The 19654-nt window shown below is 45.2% G+C and overlaps 1 protein-coding gene across 1 annotated transcript in view; it reads right to left on the bottom strand.

Moving 5' to 3' along the window:
• LOC113584538 overlaps window positions 1–19654 on the bottom strand; it is a 73331-nt gene that overhangs the window by 40549 nt on the left and 13128 nt on the right. Inside the window, exon 3 of the mRNA XM_027021514.2 lies at window positions 18472–18519. Coding sequence (XP_026877315.2) covers window positions 18472–18519 — 48 coding nt within the window. The remainder of the gene's footprint in view (window positions 1–18471; window positions 18520–19654) is intronic.

Raw genomic sequence — 19654 nt, 5'->3', positions numbered from 1 at the left:
ACATCGTCTAACAAGAAGACGGTTTAGAGCTGCATTTAAATAGATATTAAACTCATGTTATTTGTCACTGAATCAGAAAAAAACAAAACGAGGTGCTGCTTACATAAATTAAATGAACACAGATATGTTGTTTAAAAAAACAAAAAACATTATTTCTGCATAATGAAAAATGCAAGAAAGGATATTTATATTTAACTATATATGTACAAGAGACCATAGAAATATATTCACCACAGAAATAAAGACAAATCAGCCACACACACACACACACACACACACACACACACACACACACACACACACAGAGGGGCAGACGCACACAACCAGCCCACCTGAATCTCGGCGGATGTTTGGTTTTGTTTGTCTTTTTTGTCTTTTCTTCTCTTTGAAGAACACAGTATTGCTCAGGAGAAGCCCGTCTTACTTCATGTGAATAATGTGGAAGGAAAATGGACCTCATTGCCACTACTAACTCACTACACCACTTAAAAACAAGAAGGACTGCATGTACATCAGCCACTGATTGATACACCTGATTAGTTTGGCTCAATTTGAACGTTATTTTTTTGCTTTTTGCTTTTTCATTGTTTTTTCTTGCCATGGGAGAGAAGAAAATATAGTTGATGCTGCCTAAACTCTTACAAAATACACTGTAAAGTTGAACAAATCTGATACACTCTTGATTTAATTAATTGAATCATTGTTCATTTTAATACATTTATGGAGGCAAGTATGGCATTTTTTTGGGGTACAGTGTGCCAATCACTTCCATCAGTGAGCTCCGTTAAAGCAGAGCGAGGGTCCCTGACAGTGAGAAGTGGTCGCGTCTGACAGACCCAGGCGTGCGTTTTTTACATGAAGATGGTCTTCTCCCCATTTGTTGGTAAGGAGGTTTCAAACTTGTTTTTGCTTGGCTCTGACCTCTCACAGAGAGGGTTTAAGTGTTTCCTCTCTATGAAAGGATTATGGGATGGACTGAGTGGTTCTAGAGGTTTGTGCAAAATTGCTCATTAATTGTTCTCATGTGCCGAACACACCTCACGCACTCGCTTCTCCAGCGGAGTGGCTCGGACCCACGCCGCTCCTGACACAACCAGTTACGCAGAACTGGGATCAATTTCATTTTGATTCACTCGGCAAAGCGACCAGGAGTGGATCCAGCTACTGGGCCATCCTCACAGTGACTGGTTTTCATTCCACAAAGCAATTTTTAGCCCATCACCTAAAAATCGACCAAATGTGGAGCAAATGCACTCCAATTTATTGACCTGAGATCTCAGTGCAAGCATGCACCTAATGCAACAGTGTGGGCGCTCTAAACAGTGGCATCTAAAAAGGCTCAGGAAAGCCGTTAGCATGTAACACATTGTTTGCTAAAGGCTCCCGGATTGATATTGATTACGAGCTATGCGCCCCCCACTAAAACTAGGAAAACTAAAGCTGTTCTCCATCAGGGCTGACCTGCGCTCACTGAGATAAGCATATGTAAGCAGCAAAAATTAGGCCTTGGTTTCCTGGTATATTTCCCTATATATGACCAGGGAATACACACACACACACACACACACACACACACACACACACACACACACACGTGCACACACGTGCACACACACACTCATATGCATACACACACACACACACTCATATGCATACGCACACACAGACACACACGTGCACACACATGCACACACACACACTCATATGCATACGCACACACAGACACACACACTCATATGCATACACACACACAGACACACACACACACACACACACACACAGACACACACGTGCACACACACACTCATATGCATACACACACAGACACACACACACACACACACTCATATGCATACACACACACAGACACACACACTCATATGCACACACACACACACACACACACACACACACACAGATGGAATCATCAATGATCAACTAATGCCCCCACATGTACTTTGATTCTCTCCGTTTCTCTCCGTATAAAGTGGGCTTTAATAACACCTTAATTTACTTACAACATCATTATTATCTTTTTGATATGGAGGTGCCATCTGGCAAATGCTCAAGCGAAAGGAGATAAGAATACTTAATGAGAGGGAGCTTGACTCTCCCTTTCAGTCTGCACTAACAGTAATAGGCTAGTATAATTAGCACCGTGGCAAATGAACAAGACTCACACGGCCCGGAGAATAAGAACGGCTACACTCCACACTGTCTATGGCCTCCTGTGTGCTCAGAGTAAAAACTTTCTCAGTGATCTGAATGTTCATATGTCCGTGCACAGATTCGTGCGCAGTGTTCAGCATCTTTAGGCGGAGGATTATGTTGCGTTTAAACGCGGTGCACCATGTACCCCCGCATCTCGTGTTCTGTTAAAACATGTAATAAAAGTGGGAAACACGGCTGCGCTGTGCTCAGTGAAATACGGGGATGAGGAGCTCATCTACACAGTACAATGAGTGGAGGAGAATGGGCAGCTGGACATTTCATATGGCTCCATGTTATTATGTGTTTCAAAGCGGCAGCGCACGGGAGCTTGTCAATGGCACCTACTCAATATGTATACACTAATAAAACAATTTAGAGGGAAAAAATATAGATTTAACTGAGGAAATCAATAAAAAAAAGACCAAAGAACTAAAAAAAAAAAATAAAACAAAATCAACTCCTGGATAAATAATGACCATTCAGCAGTTTGACTATTTACACCAAATCAAATCACATCAAATCACACCAAAGATGTACGTACTAAAAAAAGCTGCTAGAGAGAAAACATGAAAAACGTTACACAAAAACCCCCCTCAAAAGCCCAAATGCAAAAAAAAAAAAAGATTCCCTGATCTCTCTGACTGGAGCCTTTCAATTTGTACCGCACGGATTTGAACTGAACTCGTTAGAAAGCCACGGGAGGCAATCCAACGGCGGTCCCTTAACCTTTGCTTTTTAGTGCAAAGAGTCTGAATGAAGTGCAGAACGTTTGAAGCAAAGGTAAAGTGTGAGGTGCTGAGGTGAGTGAGTGAGTGTCGCTGTCCCCGGCCAGGCCTCCGGTTGGCAGGGGAAACACAGGAGGAGGCGAGAGGGCTTTGTTCTTTCGTCAACTTCCCTTCATTAAGTCTGCGCATCTCCAGGCCCTTCCGTGATCTCTGCAAATGCAACCAAATTTGAGCGCACCTCATTAAAGAGACCAGGCCACCAAGACCATGCGCCCGCCTGAAACACTGAACACGGTGGCGGGCCCTTTCCTTCCCTCTCTGCTCTGGAATTCTCTCTCTCTCTCTTTCTCTCCTCCCCCTCTCCCCTCCCCACCCGATGTTTCCCTTTCTCGCCGACTTGCAGTCAGTTCATGCTAAAATTACATGTCATTAGCAAATTACACAGGTGCCAGAATGAGTTTATCATTTTGAGTATGTAAATCTTGGCTGTATCCGGAGGTGCTGCTTATAAAAGCGGCCTATCTCTTAAGCCAAATGGGAATGCCACAGTGATAGGAGATTACCCTGCTCCAGCTCAGACTGCTACTGCGCTGCGGGCTAGCGATGGAGTTACGACGCGCTCGTCTCCCTGATCTTTATGCAGCCCTAACGAGGAGACGATGCAGGCCTAAACGCTTAGCCGTGGGCGCTTTGTAAACAGATCATCCTTAGCTGAAGTTGTTTTTGTTGTTATTGTTATTAGGTAGTAAACTTGACTTCCTGCCGGTGTCAGAAGTGGACGCATGCGCTTCACGTGCGTGCGGTCCGAAGGAGGAGGTCAAACCACGGTTTGGCTTGATGAAAGGACAAGGACATTTTTTTTTTTTCCATACCTGTCTCACTTGGAAACATTGTGTGCTGTTTTGCATTTCCTTTCCGACATGAAACAAGATCGGGATCAAAACAGAGACTTTGGACACGTCCTGGACACAGATCTGAGTCTCTCGCGGTGCAATCTGTCTTGTTGTCTAAAAGGAGCCACACGTTCCTCGCTCAGTATTCCCACATCGTTCAGGTAACGATGGCGATGAAGGTTTAAAAAAAAAAACAACAAACAAACCAAAAATAACACACACACACACAAAAGCGGTCAGGCGCCCTAAACGTGGCCTGTTGCCCTCGACCTTGCAGAGTGAACGGGAGCGAGGGGCAAGCGTCACATTCTCATGCGAGTGGTGTGGCGGGGCGTGTGTTCGCTCACTCCCCCTGCTCCCATAAACATGCATACTGGCGTGACCCGTGTTTGTGTGCAGAGATAATGCACCCAGAGCTACATATCACTACAGGATGTGAAAGGAGATGATGAGCTTCATTTAAAAGGACGTCAGTCACAAAAGAATGCATTAAGCTGAGGCCCGGATGTAATGGATGTCTATGGAGTGCCCTTGGTGCGCTGTGGAGCCCTGCACTGTGCCATTCAGGGACCGTAGCAGGCCATATGCTGTGATTGGGTCATTTAGGCTATGGACCTGAACCACTAAGTAAGGGAGGAAATGTGTACAGATGGCAGATGCATTGCTGAACCAGGTTAACATTAAAAGTACGGCGTCCAAATGCTGCTGTTACATTTACTGTAAGGCATTAAAATGCATTATTAATATGTGACCTGTACAAGGCAACAAACATAAAGTGAAGACGAACAGGACAACAGCCCGAGCGCCGAACCTCCGGGAGTGCACGTGTGGAGGCTGTTTCTCTGGGACACAGGAGTCAGTGGAAAATGTCGGAGAAGCATTTAGAGGTCTAAAGATTTTCTAAAAAAAAAAAAAAGCATACAATTTTGCATACAATTCTGATGTAATCAAAACGACTTTATTCAGCATATCCTCTTCATGTAGGACCCCTAGTGGTGGAAATGTAGCCATCCCTACTTCTTAATTGCATGACAGTCAATGCTATTAAAAAAACAAACAAACTGGAAAATATTGTTGAAAATTTAGAGAATGTAACATGAAGGAGAGGAGTTCTTAGAAAGAGGTTAAGTGCTTGTTTTCATCTGGCATATTTTCTACTATAATGTCTATAAGAGAACAGGGAATAATAATTAGCAAGGTTATCTCGATGGGGACTGCCAGCAGTTGGCTTAAACAAGAGCAGAGCTCGAGAGTTAACGATGAGGGTCCACTAATGTAGAGCTGCCTGCAGCCCGGGGGCTCACTGTGAATTGGGTGGCCCATTAGCTAAAGCCCTGGGGCTAACAGCACTCCACACACACACACACTCTCACACACACACACGCACGCACACACACATACACACACACACACACACACACACATATTTCATTTCTTATCTTTGTGGGGTATTTCCACTGACTTACGTATTGCTGTAGGTAAAGAATGCTATGCCTACACCTGAACTTTTCATTATCCTTAACCTCTTCTATAGTAAATTTTAGCTTGATCTTATATTCCTTTTTGACAATAATATCAATAATAATTATCATTTCTGATGGGGACCAGCCAAATGTCCCCACAATGTTAAAATGATTTCCTCTAAAAACGTGCCCCACTACAGACAGCCTGTTTAACTCCCTCTTCCAACAAGGGCAACCAAGAGGTGAACGATGCCTTGAGTAGAGTGTACTGAAGTATACCTGTGAGACCGGTGAAATTGAAATATCTACTATCATGACGTCTTCTTATTAAAATATCGCGATAAACGACAATATCGCCGCCGTACGGATGGTGTTACATTGGTTGGCATGCAAGACTCTGTGGCTGGTGTGTTTGGGTTTAATGAAAGGAAAAAGGAGAAGCGAAGGCTCCACCGGAACAAGGGAATAAAGGCTGAGGTGCAAGAACGCCTAGATCCCGTATCCAGGTGCTGCCATATTTGCGACCAGCCCTCTGAGCGGACTTTTAGCGGGGCAAGACGCATCGGCACTCCGTTCACGACGTGCTCTATATCCGAGGGAAATAAACACGATTCTTTTTAAGGACGCTGCGGTAGATGTTAGCTTCAGTAAAATCGTTTCGTTCATTTTGTTTCACTCCATTCGACCATTTATTTGCAGCTGGGCTTAATTACTTTATGACAGCTCCCATGACTGATGCTGGTGGCTGACAGCAGGCTCAACTGCACTTTATTTTTCATGTTACGTTTGTTTAGGACGCCAGCGTTTAGCACTTTTTGGAGTTCAATTTCAGCATTGTAAAATAAACAATTCTACGACTTGTACAAATTGGCCTTGACACTTTTTAAAAGAAACTTGAATTCCAGACTGGATAGATGGAAAACAAACGCGAAATGTGTACATTTTAGCGCCTGAATATAAGCATTTTGTTTTGTTGTGTGTGTGTGTGTGTGTGTGTGTGAGTGATATTAATGATTAGCAGTAAAGGTAAACTGAAGAGGAAAGTGTGCTGATGTCACATGTTTCTGATGGAAAATGTCAAATCTTTTCACTGCGTCACTGTTCCAATGACTAACTTACACTTTACAAATGTACAATCCACTCCATCTGCAAAACAATGATATACAGCACATACAAAAGAATATGGAATGTCTAGAATTGTCCAGTATGTCCTACATGTGTTAATGGCACAGGAAGTTTGAAATTCTACCTACTATCACCCATTGGCCTGGAATCAATCTGAATTTGATTTCACAAGGCCATGTCACGTCATGGCTAGAATGGTGTGGCATGCATTTTGTCTTCTCCACAAGGCAGCACATTTCCATGTGAAACACTATAATCTCTGCCATTTTTCTTCCACTGTGCCACGTGGGCAATTATCACTTTTCGGGCGTCGGTACTGGCTCATGCGTCATTCATCGTCTATATCCGATTATACTGCCCTATCACTCAGGCCTGCTGTGAAAGCATTCTGACTGACTGTTTTTCCTCGCCACTACACGACCCATGCTGGAAAAATCCTCTCAGCCCATCGCTAATGCACGGAATCACACCTTGTTCTTAAAAGCATGCACAGAACAAAAGGAAGCTGTATGTTGACATATGGTAATCCATTAATTGAAGGTGGAGCTGCGCTGGCCCTGTGGTGAGAGCAACCGCCTTCCCCCGCAGGGCTGACTGACGATACGCCACCAGTGTGGTGACCACGGCGGTGGTGAGTCAGTGCCATTGACATCTGTAACTGTGTCCTTCCTAAAGAGTGTGGCACTGAATACCTGGACTGCATCCATCAGACAGTTCTCCTCCCACTGTCCCCAGTACCGCGCTATCCCGGTCCTTCCGTCCACGATGCTGGCTAGCTTTAAACCGCAGTTTACACGACATTCCCACCCAGCTGATGAATACGGCTTCGTTCTTAGGAGTGAAAAGGTTTTTTTTTAAAAAATCAAAAAACAAAATTAGTGATAGAAATGAGCATTTAGGAGTGTGTTCGCTGTGTTTATCGCTGTGGGTTTGCGACCAGATTTCTTCAGGTAAGTCTTAATGGCCAGTTCAGTCAGTCTGAACCAGGCAGACCGGTAGGTCAATGCCACAGTGGCAAGACCGAGTCAGTATTCCAAAACCCTGGCTTATGCCTTATAAAGAGGGTGTCAAAAACCAATAATAAGGCAATAATTCTGGTGTGGGGGTGGTATCAAGATGACAGAACACTAGAAACATCTATCCAATCATGGATATATGAGGGTGAGTGTGGGTGAAAGTGCAAACAGAAGTATATTCTACCTCACTCCTGTGCCTGATACTATATCACGCCACTCAGTCCATAATCTCTGTGGTAACCATGTCAGAAACACAGCAGTGTGAACGATGTGAAACATTTGAAATATTTGGTGATTCGTTTACATAAATTTATTGGCAGTAAAGTACCACAGGATACTGTGAGCGCATTTTAGTGATGAAATAGTCTAATGCACCATCTTGACAGCTGGAGATTCAAGTTACTTCTTAATTCCGTGCGTGTGATTTTTTTTTACGGTTTTAACCGGGCCTATGGAAGCCAATTAAATCAAACACTTGTTATCAGAAAGAATATTCAAAAACAGCATCGGCATGAATGTTGAGATGTTTACAGAGAGAGAAAAAAAAATAGTAATCAAAGCTAAGTTTTAAATCTACATTTCAAGTCACGAAAAACAAAAAAACAAAAAAGAAAACGTTCTTGATGATTTCCACATGTTTGAGAGCCACGGAGACTAAAGAGGATTAGGTTCTTGTTAAAGAACAGTCCCATTTTGAGGAGAAGAAGACAAGCCCGGGGCCAAGAAGGGAGTGGTGGTGTCAGCCATGCTTAAAAATGAACCTTGACAAAAGAAAAAAAAAAAAATCCAAGTCATTAAAATGCCAGAGGAGCATATATCTTTTGACATGGGTCAGAAACGCAAGATGCTGTGAGCGTGCGTATAATCTGCCCTCCCTTGGGTTTCTGGACCACTCTGAGTCCCACTCTCAGACAGCCTATGGAGGAGCAAAGAAAACGTATATCAAAAAAACATTAACCTTTACCGCCCATGCAAATATGGCACCTCAATTAACAGAAGTAAATAATCCTTGTAATTACCCCTTGCCCAAACTCATCTGGCATAAACCATGGTAAATGGGCCGTTGCAACATAAAATGGGTATCTAATTGAAAAAGGATCCAGGAAGACGCAGGGGAGAAGACTATAGACCGGTCCACACCAGTGCTCGCTCTGGGACTGAGTAAACCATTATCCATCAATATGTGCTGCTCATATATACCACATTACACATCTGTGCCCATCACTGCAAATAAATATTCACCGTTTGGTGTCAATGAACCAAATATTAGACCGTTCTGGCATGGGTTTGTTGAACAATATGCTAATCCATTACAGTTAAACGTAACAGGAAAGGAGAGATACACACACTGCAGGACAATCATAGTGATATAGTTCTGGAGAACAGTGTGGGCACTAGTTGAGGCAGGGACAGGATGCTGGGAGTGTGTTTGCTGGGAGTGTGTTTGCTGGGAGTGTGTCTGCTGGGAGTGTGTTAGCGTGGGAGTGTGTTAGCATGGGAGTGTGTTTGCTGGGAGTGTGTCTGTTCGGAGTGTGTTAGCATGGGAGTGTATTCGCTGGGAATGTGTTTGTTGGGAGTGTGTCTGCTGGCAGTGTGTTTGCTGGGAGTGTTTTAGCGTGGGAGTGTGTTTGCTGGGAGTGTGTTTGCGGGGAGTGTGTTTGTGTGGGAGTGTGTTTGCTGGGAGTGTGTCTGTTGGGAGTGTGTTAGTGTGGGAGTGTGTTTTCTGGGACTGTGTTAGCGTAGGAGTGTGTTAGCGTAGGAGTGTATTAGCTGGGAGTGTGTTAGCTGGGAATGTGTTAGTGTAGGAGTGTGTTAGCTGGCAGTGTGTTTGCTGGGAGTGTGTTAGCGTGGGAGTGTGTTTGTTGGGAGTGTGTTAGCTGGCAGTGTGTTTGCTGGGACTGTGTTAGCATGGGAGTGTGTTAGCTGGGAGTGTGTTTGCTGGGAGTGTGTTTGCTGGGAGTGTGTTAGCATGGGAGTGTGTTAGCTGGGAGTGTGTTTGCTGGGAGTGTGTCTGCTGGGAGTGTGTTAGCGTGAGAGTGTGTTAGCATGGGAGTGTGTTAGCTGGGAGTGTGTTTGCTGGGAGTGTGTCTGCTGGGAGTGTGTTAGCGTGAGAGTGTGTTAGCATGGGAGTGTGTTTGTTGGAAGTGTGTTTGTTGGGAGTGTGTTAGCGTGGGAATGTGTTAGCTGGGAGTGTGTTTGCTGGGAGTGTGTTAGCATGGGAGTGTGTTAGCATGGAAGTGTGTTTGCTGCGAGTGGGTTAGCTGGGAGTGGGTTAGCTGGGAGTGGGTTAGCTGGGAGTGTGCTTGTTGGGAGTGTCTTTGCTGGGAGTGTCTTTGCTGGGAGTGTGTTAGCTTGGGAGTGTGTTAGCTGGGAGTGTGTTAGCTCAGAATTCTGGGAACAGTGTCCTGCCTCTCCATTTCCTCTCTGCACGAGATCACGAAAAACCAGCCATAGAAAATTATGACTTAATCATACACATAGTCACTGATGCTTCACTGCATCAGACATGGACGCAAACGAACCGGTCGTGTGTGCATGTGTGTGTGTGGGCATGTATGCGTGCATGTGTATGTTTTACAATACTGTGCATCTGAGCAGGACTTCCAATTCAGAGCTTATGCAAATCTATTTTGGCTATTCAAAAAGAGACAATTTTACACAGGGTGATTCACGTGGAGTTTGAGGATGAATGTGTTTTTACTACGGCCAGACACTAATGCACTCATTTCCCTTCATTATTTGTAAGAGTCGGTGGCAATATCCTTCCGAAATAAGCATGACATTGGAGGCCCACTGGAAAATCGAAGTAGAACAGAAAGCCCTTAATTTACTCAGTGCCAGAGGGCAGAGCGGAGAGGCACCAAATGGAAGAGTTGGCCAGTCAAAAACTTGCCCTGAGTTAAGAGCTGCTTGCCAGACATCCGCGTCTTTGTTTCTCGTGCAGCATGTGACCTAAATGCAGCAGACAGCAACTCTACCGTCATAATACAGGTGGCCAATGGTAATCTGATATGACACTGTTCCAGGGAGGCCTACAGGTAGAAGCTCCAGCCCAGCAGTGTTACTACGGCAGGCCAGAGTTCTGTGGCCAGTCACTGCTAATCCACGCCGAGCGCTGCCGAGCTGTTCGGTGTCCAGCGTTGAGCTCGAGGCACACTGGCAGTGGCTGCCTTCACCGCAGATGTCACAACCCCCCCCCCCCCCGAACTCGTCTTTCTTTACCCAGAAACCTCTTTTGGGGTTTTTTATTGCATTTTTTTTCTGCACATGTATGCGTGTATGTATGCATATGTGCGTGTGCGTATATGTGTGTGTGTGTGTGTGTGTGTGTGTTGTGCTCTGATATTAACATTTTGCTTGTGGCAAATAGAACTATTGTGGATTGGTATTTTCATTAGAAGTCGGCCCACAGCCACATTCAGCCCGATCTGTGGCTCCCAAATTGAGCTGTAAATCTGGAGAGCATCTGACACTGAGCCTCCAGCTTACATCAGAATGCTAACGAGACAACGTCGCCACTTCCGTCGCGGCTGTGGGAGCCATACGTCAGGCCAGGCCGGAGCGCGCCGACCGGAGGGACCGTCCCGCTCGCATTCGGGGAGCATCACGGACAGAGTCGCTTAGAGTGGATTTACAGCTGCACTAAAAACCAGATCGCTCAGTAATCAGAATTATTCATAAGACTTTTTAAGTGCCCTTTGTCATGTAGCTGTCGGTGTTTTGGTGTGAATGGATGTATTCCACATAGTTTATCATATAAACTGATATGCAGTCAGTGTAATGTGCAATCTCCGCACACATGTATCAATCTAGATTTAATTAAAGAGAATATTAGCCCGGTAACAAAATGCAACGCGCATTTCGCTGTAATGGAGTGCAGAAGGAAAGAATGAGACGAGATCCTTCACACATTTAGCAGTGTAGTGTCACTCAGCCAATCAAACGATGCCTGACAGGTGAGTGTTGCTGAGAAGCAGAGACTGGCATGTAACTTATACCACATTAATGCTCTTCCCAAGTACCCTCCAACATTTTAAAATCCGTAGTCTTCGTCTTCCTGCTTCCGATCCCTATCAGGACTCAAAATAAGCCATTATCGCGAGTGACAGCCTGTAAACAGCCACCAGGCACTGGCTATTTCACCAGTCCCGCAACCACTCCTCCCGCACCTGTCCCGCAACCACTCCTCCCGCACCTGTCCCGCAGCCATGAGGCGTGGTGTCCCCAAAGCCACCGACAGAGCAGCGGCTCACGGGATAGATTTGCACACAAGTAAAACAAGTCTTATTGGGGCTGGTTACAAGGTCCGTGTGTCAACACTGAAGGAAACCAGCACCCATTACATGGATGTCTCCACCCAGTGGCGGGGCTCAGAGTGGGAGGCGGGACTGAACTCCACCTAGAACTATTAGACTGTGCATTTATGACAGCCATGATTTAAGCCACTTGGATACTCGCCTCAGAAATAGTTGAATTAACAATTTTTAAAATGACCTGTAATGTAAAATTGACTCTCCTTCATAAAAAAGAAAAGAAAACTAATAATAATGGTACGTAACATGTTCTGACATGTCCTCTTTCTCAGCCGTATTGTATTCTTGTGTAAAGTCTGTGAATTTGTGTGGCTTGTTAGGAGAATGTTAAACACTGCTGGCTGGCATTAACGCTCAATGACCTCAGTGTATGAAAGCAGAGAGGGTTGTGTCTAACCAGACGAGCCTGTGATTGACATACTCACACATATGCACAGACACACCCACACACACACCCCAGAAGACACAAACCTCCTGTGGATTCCAGACTCCGGTCATAAGGTCCCTGAGACAAACCCTTGTCATTGAATCCATTAACCTTTTTATTTGTCAACAAGGCAACAATTTATATAGTTTAATTCAATCATGTCCGAGTGACGTTTATTCTTAGCGTTACTTAGTACTTCTTATAATAAATCATTTAATTATCTCTGAATATAGATCCAGTGCTTCATTAGATCTTGTGTTACATTAACTGCAAAGAATGTTGCTTCTTGTGAGCATGGCCATCTGCTGGGGCAGGGTAGGCTCCAGGTCAGGAGGTCAGCACCAGCATTTGGGCAGAATGTTTCGCTTGTAAAGACCTTATCTGTGACCCGGCGCTACGCCTGCACCATCCTTTCATCTGCAGTTGTCAAAACATACAGGGCAGCCAAGCCCAGCCTAAACTCTGCAGATTTGCAGCATTGTGATGTGTGGGACAAGCCTGAGCCGTGTGTATGGACATGTGTGTGTGTGTGTGTGTGTGTGTGTGGGCTGGGGAGAGGCTTCCACTGCTGAACACCTGGCCTTTTGTGTGTGTGTGTGTGTGTGTGTGTGTGTGTGTGTGTGTGTGTGTGCTGCCCTGAGGTCCATTTCCCCTGTCATCACCCTCCACCCATCACCCATGTGCACAGTGAAAGTGCACACACACACACACACACACACACACTTCTGGACCACTTGAGAAATTAGGAGCAACTGTAACATTGTCGCTGTGTCTCTCTCTGTCTCGCTCTCTGTGTGCGCGAGAGATAGAGCGAAAAAGGGAGACAGCCCTATCTACTAACTACAGCATCCTCCAGTCTGCAATTAAAATGTGTCCTAGTCTGGAAACTACCAGCGTTTTTTTTCCCCCTTAGTTTCCACGGCTACAAGCCAGCAAAGCAAACCAGTTGTTGCTTTATTAATCCGCCATCGGTTTCAATTTGAACGCCCCGGAGCCAATTAAAGGTGCGTCTGATTGAGACAGCCCCAGGACATTCCCATTCCTGAACTCAAATGAGCGGAGCGAGGGGAGGGGCAACTCGACAGGATGAAGGGGTGGGGGAGGGGCAGAGGGGTTAAAGAACCAAAGGTAAATTAGCTTTACCCAACTGCTGGAATGGTACCGTGGCAACAGACGGGCTGCACTACTGATGTAAATTAAAGCTACTATCTGGACTTATTCATTCAGGCCAGCTGCCTCACTGAGTTGTTATTCCACTAGTGACCTTGTGACTTTGCTGAGCTGGACTCAGTCCATACCAATGCAGGACCACGGACCCAGAAACACATGCCGCCCCCTACGTGCGCCAACTAAGCCCGCACCTACTTCGGCAAGGACAAGGGGACTCTTGTAAACAGCAAATAAAAGTCCTCCGAGTTACTTTTGTGTCAGTTATGAAGACGGGGTCCGCAGACTGCGCTGGCCGCCATGCGCACGGCTATAAAACTGACACGCGCAATAGGAGTAATGGAGAGTGAAAACCAGAGGCGAAGAGAGAGAGCGCAGAGGAGAATCAGCATGGCGGCATGGTGCCTCAAGGTCAAGCCCGTGGCAGGCAGTATATGTCACATACTCATTCACATGTCATCGTCAGTGATGTCGGCTGTAGCACATTTAAGATACACGCCGGGAAGACGGACCGGACTGGCTGACCGAACGGCAGACAGGCGGCAGGGACCCGCTTTAACTGGCAGCCATAGGTCTGAACCACGTCGGCGAATAAGCCGACTTCCGTTTGGGATCGAGCCGTGGTATTTTATTTCCAAAAGTGTGAGGAGAGGGGAGATAGGGGTGCCTTCACCTTTAAGGCGGCACTTGAGAGACAGAGGGTCAGGAAGGGGCTGCGCAGGGCGTCGGCGGATTAAACCAGAGGGAGACAACCTTAAAGAGGAAGATCTGGAGATTTATGGTCAGAGTGGAGAGAGATGTGCCCCGGTGCCCACGTCCTCTTCAAAGAGGAAGCAGTTGGGACCGGCGCGACATTCCGGGGGTGGAGCAGGAGTCCACCAGCTGATGTTAACTCTCCGAGTCACTTAGAAAACAGCGCAAAAAAACGCAACTCAAATAATCACTCCCGTGCATTGTGTCCCTGGTGTCCTATTAGCCTAGATTTGCTTTTGATGAAACTTCCAAAGGAAAACATGCATCAACTGTGGCTGAAATGCTTAATCTGTCCCCCCTGCCACACACACACACACACACACACACACACACAAAAACAAGGCACTGAAGTGTAATTAGCCTAAAACAAGGTGACTACAGCCCAGAGCAGGTTTGGCTAGCACAAATCAGACGTTTGCTCTCCACAGCATATGTTACCCAGCATTCCTAGGTCACCAGCCTGAGAGAGCTGCAACGGCACCACCTATCACAAACGCTCCAGTCTGTCCTCAAGCCGTCTGCTGGCTAGCACTGACAGGCGTGGAGAGGAGGAGGAGAGGAGGCCTCTCATTCTCTGGCTTTCCAGACTCGTAGCGGCGGGAGAGGAGGTCGTTCCACCAGCCCGTCCCCCTTTCTCCTCTAATTACACCCTGCTGGATTCGGCGAGGAGCAGCACCAGGGCCGGTGCTATTTGTGGTAATTAGTCCACAGAGTGCACTGTCAACATGCAAAGAGAAAATCCCCTCCACTCCTCCAACCCATAACACAACAACAAGCTCCTTAATCTGGCCACTGAAAAGCATTCACTTACTTCCCACCATCCAACGCCCCCCAACCTTGGCTACTCATGTCAAATCTGGGTCCCGCTGAACAAATTCTTAATAATTAACTGGCAAATTTTAACATGATTGCTTGTGACACACCTACTCTGGTAATTATTGCTTTGAGGCCATTTGCTAATGAAATTAATGCATTCGTTGCCCTAACAAATTAGCATAAAACATGCAAATGGACAACATTTTAAATGTACTTTCTAAGACCGGGGGGGGGGGTAAGAAAAAACAAGGAAAAGCAGTATTAACAGAAAGCAGTGAATTTAAATGGCAACGGCTTTAAAGGGAGAAATTGCATTAACTGAATTACAGGGAGGTTTTTTTCCCTGTGGCTATAATGGCTAAAGGCTCTTACTGTTAACCACCGGTGAGTAGGGTGATGTACTGCTTCACAGCCTGGGACAGTGTGATTATCATTATCATCACAGCAGCCATCGCTGATCCGGACGCGCATCGCTCTGAGAGCAAATATTAAATGGGTGCCATAATGCAGACATTAAATGGTTATTACGCTGATGCATTAGCTGATCTGAGCGCAGAGGCTGCCGAAACCTCATCAGTGGGATCGGGCATAACGGCCTGTCCCACAGGTCTGGGACAGCACACCAGGACTCAATAAGCTGCCTTTCACACATACGCTGCTCTTGTTAATATTTGATATCTTCACCCCCCCAACTGGACACAAGCAGAACACGCGTGTCCATGAGGGGAAGTTTGCATTTATAGACTTTTCTATAGACCTCCCAAAACCAATTTCTAATCCATAACTTGACCCGCTGACCCTGTGCCAGTTCTGTTTAGGCAGCATGTCTCAGTGACATGAGGTTAAGCAGGAAGTGCTGTTTCACCCTTAGACAGAAAGACTAACATTTACCTTGGCTTGCTATTTTTGTGGGTCTAGAAACACAAATTCAGGGGACAAAATGTTCAACAAAGGCGCATGACAGAGCCGGGACTAAACTCCAGACCTGGAACACATCCCTGCAGGTCCACTGGTTTGGCGCTCAGGGGTTGCCTTCAGTGGTCTGCTTCGAGATGTTGAACTATGTTAACGTGAAGCACAGCTGTAATAAGACTGCTGTTGGAATGTTTACCTGAATATATATAGGCTTCATGTATCCGTACTCATCACAACTTAAAAGCAGATAATAAGTCTGCTTTTGACAGACTGAGATATGTCTGGCTGTAACCATGTGTGACCGGAGGGCCAACTTAATTTCAGAAAGCAGTTTGTGCATGTGTGTTTGGGTGTATGCGCACACGTGTGTGTGTGTGTGTAGCAGAGGGTGACAGAGCGCTCGTATTTGCGTTTGTGAGTTTAACAGGATTTTAAACGTGTGCGGAATGACCGAACCCAGGCGGGCTGTAGCGAGGGGCTGTGCGCGCAGCATGCTGGACAGATGAGCGTCACTGCGCTTCTCTCAAAATATTTTGCTCGCTCAGTGTCCCCGGCTTCCTCCAGCTGCCCCGAGGCTCATGAAGCCAACAATAGCTGAAAATGACTCCCATTTAAAGGGTATTGGGCCGCATTACCCTGGTCAGGTGGGAGCGTCTGTGAGCCATTATGGAGCCTCTTGGAGGCCACTAGGTGCTGCAAGGCGCAAAATAAGACAAAAAAAAATGAAAAAGACAAAACAAAGGCATAGAGCATGGCAAACAGAGAGAGAGAGAGAATTCTGAGATCAGACATGACCTTAAAATAAAAGTAAATATATCTCAGTAATTAGATGGATTGTTTAGTTGAACCGCATTCAACACAAAACAACCAAAAACAGAATCTTTAAAGCTATATGGCCCATGGTCACCAATTTAGTATTTGCATAAAAATAATCAGATAATGCACTTAATACTTAACATACTTACATATACTTACATATAAAATGCACTTAACCTGGCAGCTAATGCCCTGAAACTTTATATTGGGAGATCAGTATAGATTTTGTAATAAATGATGTCTAGTCGGGCCAGACATGAGAGAGACATGGCTTTTTAAATAATATTGACTTAAGAAAGTATGGTATCATAACTATCGTGTCTTCTCTCAAAGAATAAAATGCACCTATTCTCCCCCCCCCCCCAACACACACACACACACACACACACACACACACACACACACACACACATACACACATATATACACATATATACACACAGCCCACCACTGCAAATCCCTGCCAGTGAACCAGAGTCTCCACAACCACCCACACAGAGACGACTGGACCACACTCGCTCACAGGAAGCAGAAGAAGAATGTGCTTGCTTTCACTCAGGGGCCTTTACACTTGGGGACGGCTCGTAAAAACAGAAAAGACAAGACATGAGTTAAGTCAATTTTGTCATTCAAACGCTTCTTAAAAGATTTGGTTAGACGGTTGGATACCAAGGCCAGTTTCAAATGGAAAGCTTTCATAAGTGTAAAATCGAAGGATTTTAGGACAGAAAGGGAGATTTTTTAAACCTCAGTGAGACAGAACCTAAACAAGCTGCCTGCTGGTGTGTTTGCTCGATGTGAGCATAAAGGGAGATCTCTACTCCCTGTGAAATATCAGTCCAGAGACTTAACCAGAGTTCAGTCAGTGCGTTAGAATGAATACACACCTGGAATGATCACATGGGCCACCAACAATACACACACACACACACACACACACACACACACAAGCACGCACTCCATACCGAACCGCTGACCTCCCATGTGTCACCACATCAGCAGCTGTCATTTCTCAAATGAGCTCCAGGAGGGTTGTCTGAGACAGCCATGCATTAGCATCAGCAACGTATTGGGGGGGGGGGGCAGATATATCTGAGTTCATGGATTGAATATGCATTGGGAAATTACGCTGCTCACCTCCCATGCCAAATATTATGATCATTTTTCCCACCCTCCACCACGGGTGCCCTGGCCCATTATCAGTGGATAATCATAAGGTGTGTGGAAGGCATAACCAATATGGCCGCTCACAGACCTGGCCCAGTCAGAGAGACATAGAAAGCTGATTGCTTATTAGTGCAATTAGTGGACTGGATCCTCATGTTTCAGTCTGTTTCCAAGAGGGAATGTCCCATTAAAGACTTAAATACTTTCTGCTGGGGGGAGAACCGAACAGAACTAACACACGCCAACTGCTGAATCCGTAATCACATGTATGCTCACGCACTTCTGTGCTGCAGGCCCGGTGCCGTATTGTAACTAGGGTTCACATCTTCAGTATACAATATCTACAGTTCACAATATCTTGGCGGCAGGGCACTAAAAGAAGGAGAGACTATCTGTTTCTGTATTTAACTGCGCAGAAAAACTAAAACTATTCTACTGACTAAAGTCGTCATGGAGATGCATTTGAGCAAGCTCGGCCATAAGAGTGCACGCACGCCGACAAAGCAAAAATATTTCACCCTAAGCACTAGAGAGACGGAGTGAGATGAGTCAATACGAGTTCCGTTGTCAGAGAACCAGCATATTAAGTACCAACATGATAACAATTTTTTTAAAGTGTGGAACACCTGCCTTACTGATGCATAAATGCACATAAGAAACTTACCTCACTGTTGCAAGCTCTGCACCTCAGTCGATCCTCGCGACTCAACCCCTAAGTAAACACAGAATGGGTTACAAATGCTTCAACCGTTGCACACAGTGAGTTATTAGCATTTAAGCACCATTGTGTCCAGAATTCACCTTCACGTCAGGCAACGGAAGACATACACATCATTTACTTTTCAGTACTTTAGATGCTACATGTAATTTGGCAATAACCAAAAGAGCGTGTGTGGTCCATAAAACAAGATATAACTAAAATTAATTACCTAAATAATTAAAGGCCTTGCAGTATAAATGTTATGGATTAGCAATTAGGATTTATCCCTGTTAATGCTGGACGCAGTAATGGAAAGACATGCAGAGAGAGAGAGAGAGAGAGAAACAATTGCTAAACCCAGAGCTTATATGCATGACATGTGGGAGCTCATTTTGATAGATGTTAATGGCATATAATTATAGAACAGTGCTATTAAGCGATGTGATTTTACAAGAGGACTGTTGCCCCCGGCACAGTGGCCTGATTGCTGAGAGTGTTTGGCTAATGAATGGAAATGCATGTATGTTTGCAATGATGGGAATTATCAAACCGAGAGAGAGAGAGAGAGAGAGAGAGAGAGAAATATGACATCTAAACCCAACCACTTAGGATTACTCTCACTGCTTGCGCTCGCACGCGCAGGACCCGCTCAACCGCGCGCATTCTTCACAGGCATACCAAGGTAACCCCGCAAGCACGACACATTTTAAGGAAGAAAGTCAAAGTTTTGCTTTTGGATTATAATTGTTTTTGACAAGGGGACAATTTAAAAACATAATTAAAATAAATAAACACATAAAGAGCATCTAAAACGGACCAGTCCCTCTCCAAAAGTTTCCTTTGTTGGTTTGCATTGCTCTCAGTGACCATAAACAACACAGTATTTAATGGATTATGTTCTATTTTAGCTAACCCAGTTATTCTAAATAGAAGATATTCAACGCAAAAGGCATTTTGATTAAAGAAAAGAATAGTAATGGTAACTTTATTGAATCCAACATATAAAACTATTTTATCTTAACAAGCGGGTCTTTGAAAATTCTTAAACGTTATTTAGCCAAGTCCACATCTGGGAGGCCTGCATAAAACGCAGCCTAAATGTAGTTGTTAGCGTTTTACAGACTGTTCTGCATTTGGCCAACTATAA

This window comes from Electrophorus electricus, chromosome 3 (genome assembly GCF_013358815.1).
Source record: "Electrophorus electricus isolate fEleEle1 chromosome 3, fEleEle1.pri, whole genome shotgun sequence".
NCBI lineage: Eukaryota > Metazoa > Chordata > Actinopteri > Gymnotiformes > Gymnotidae > Electrophorus > Electrophorus electricus.
Note: the sequence above shows the minus strand (reverse complement) of the source record. Positions and strands in the feature narration are given on the sequence as shown.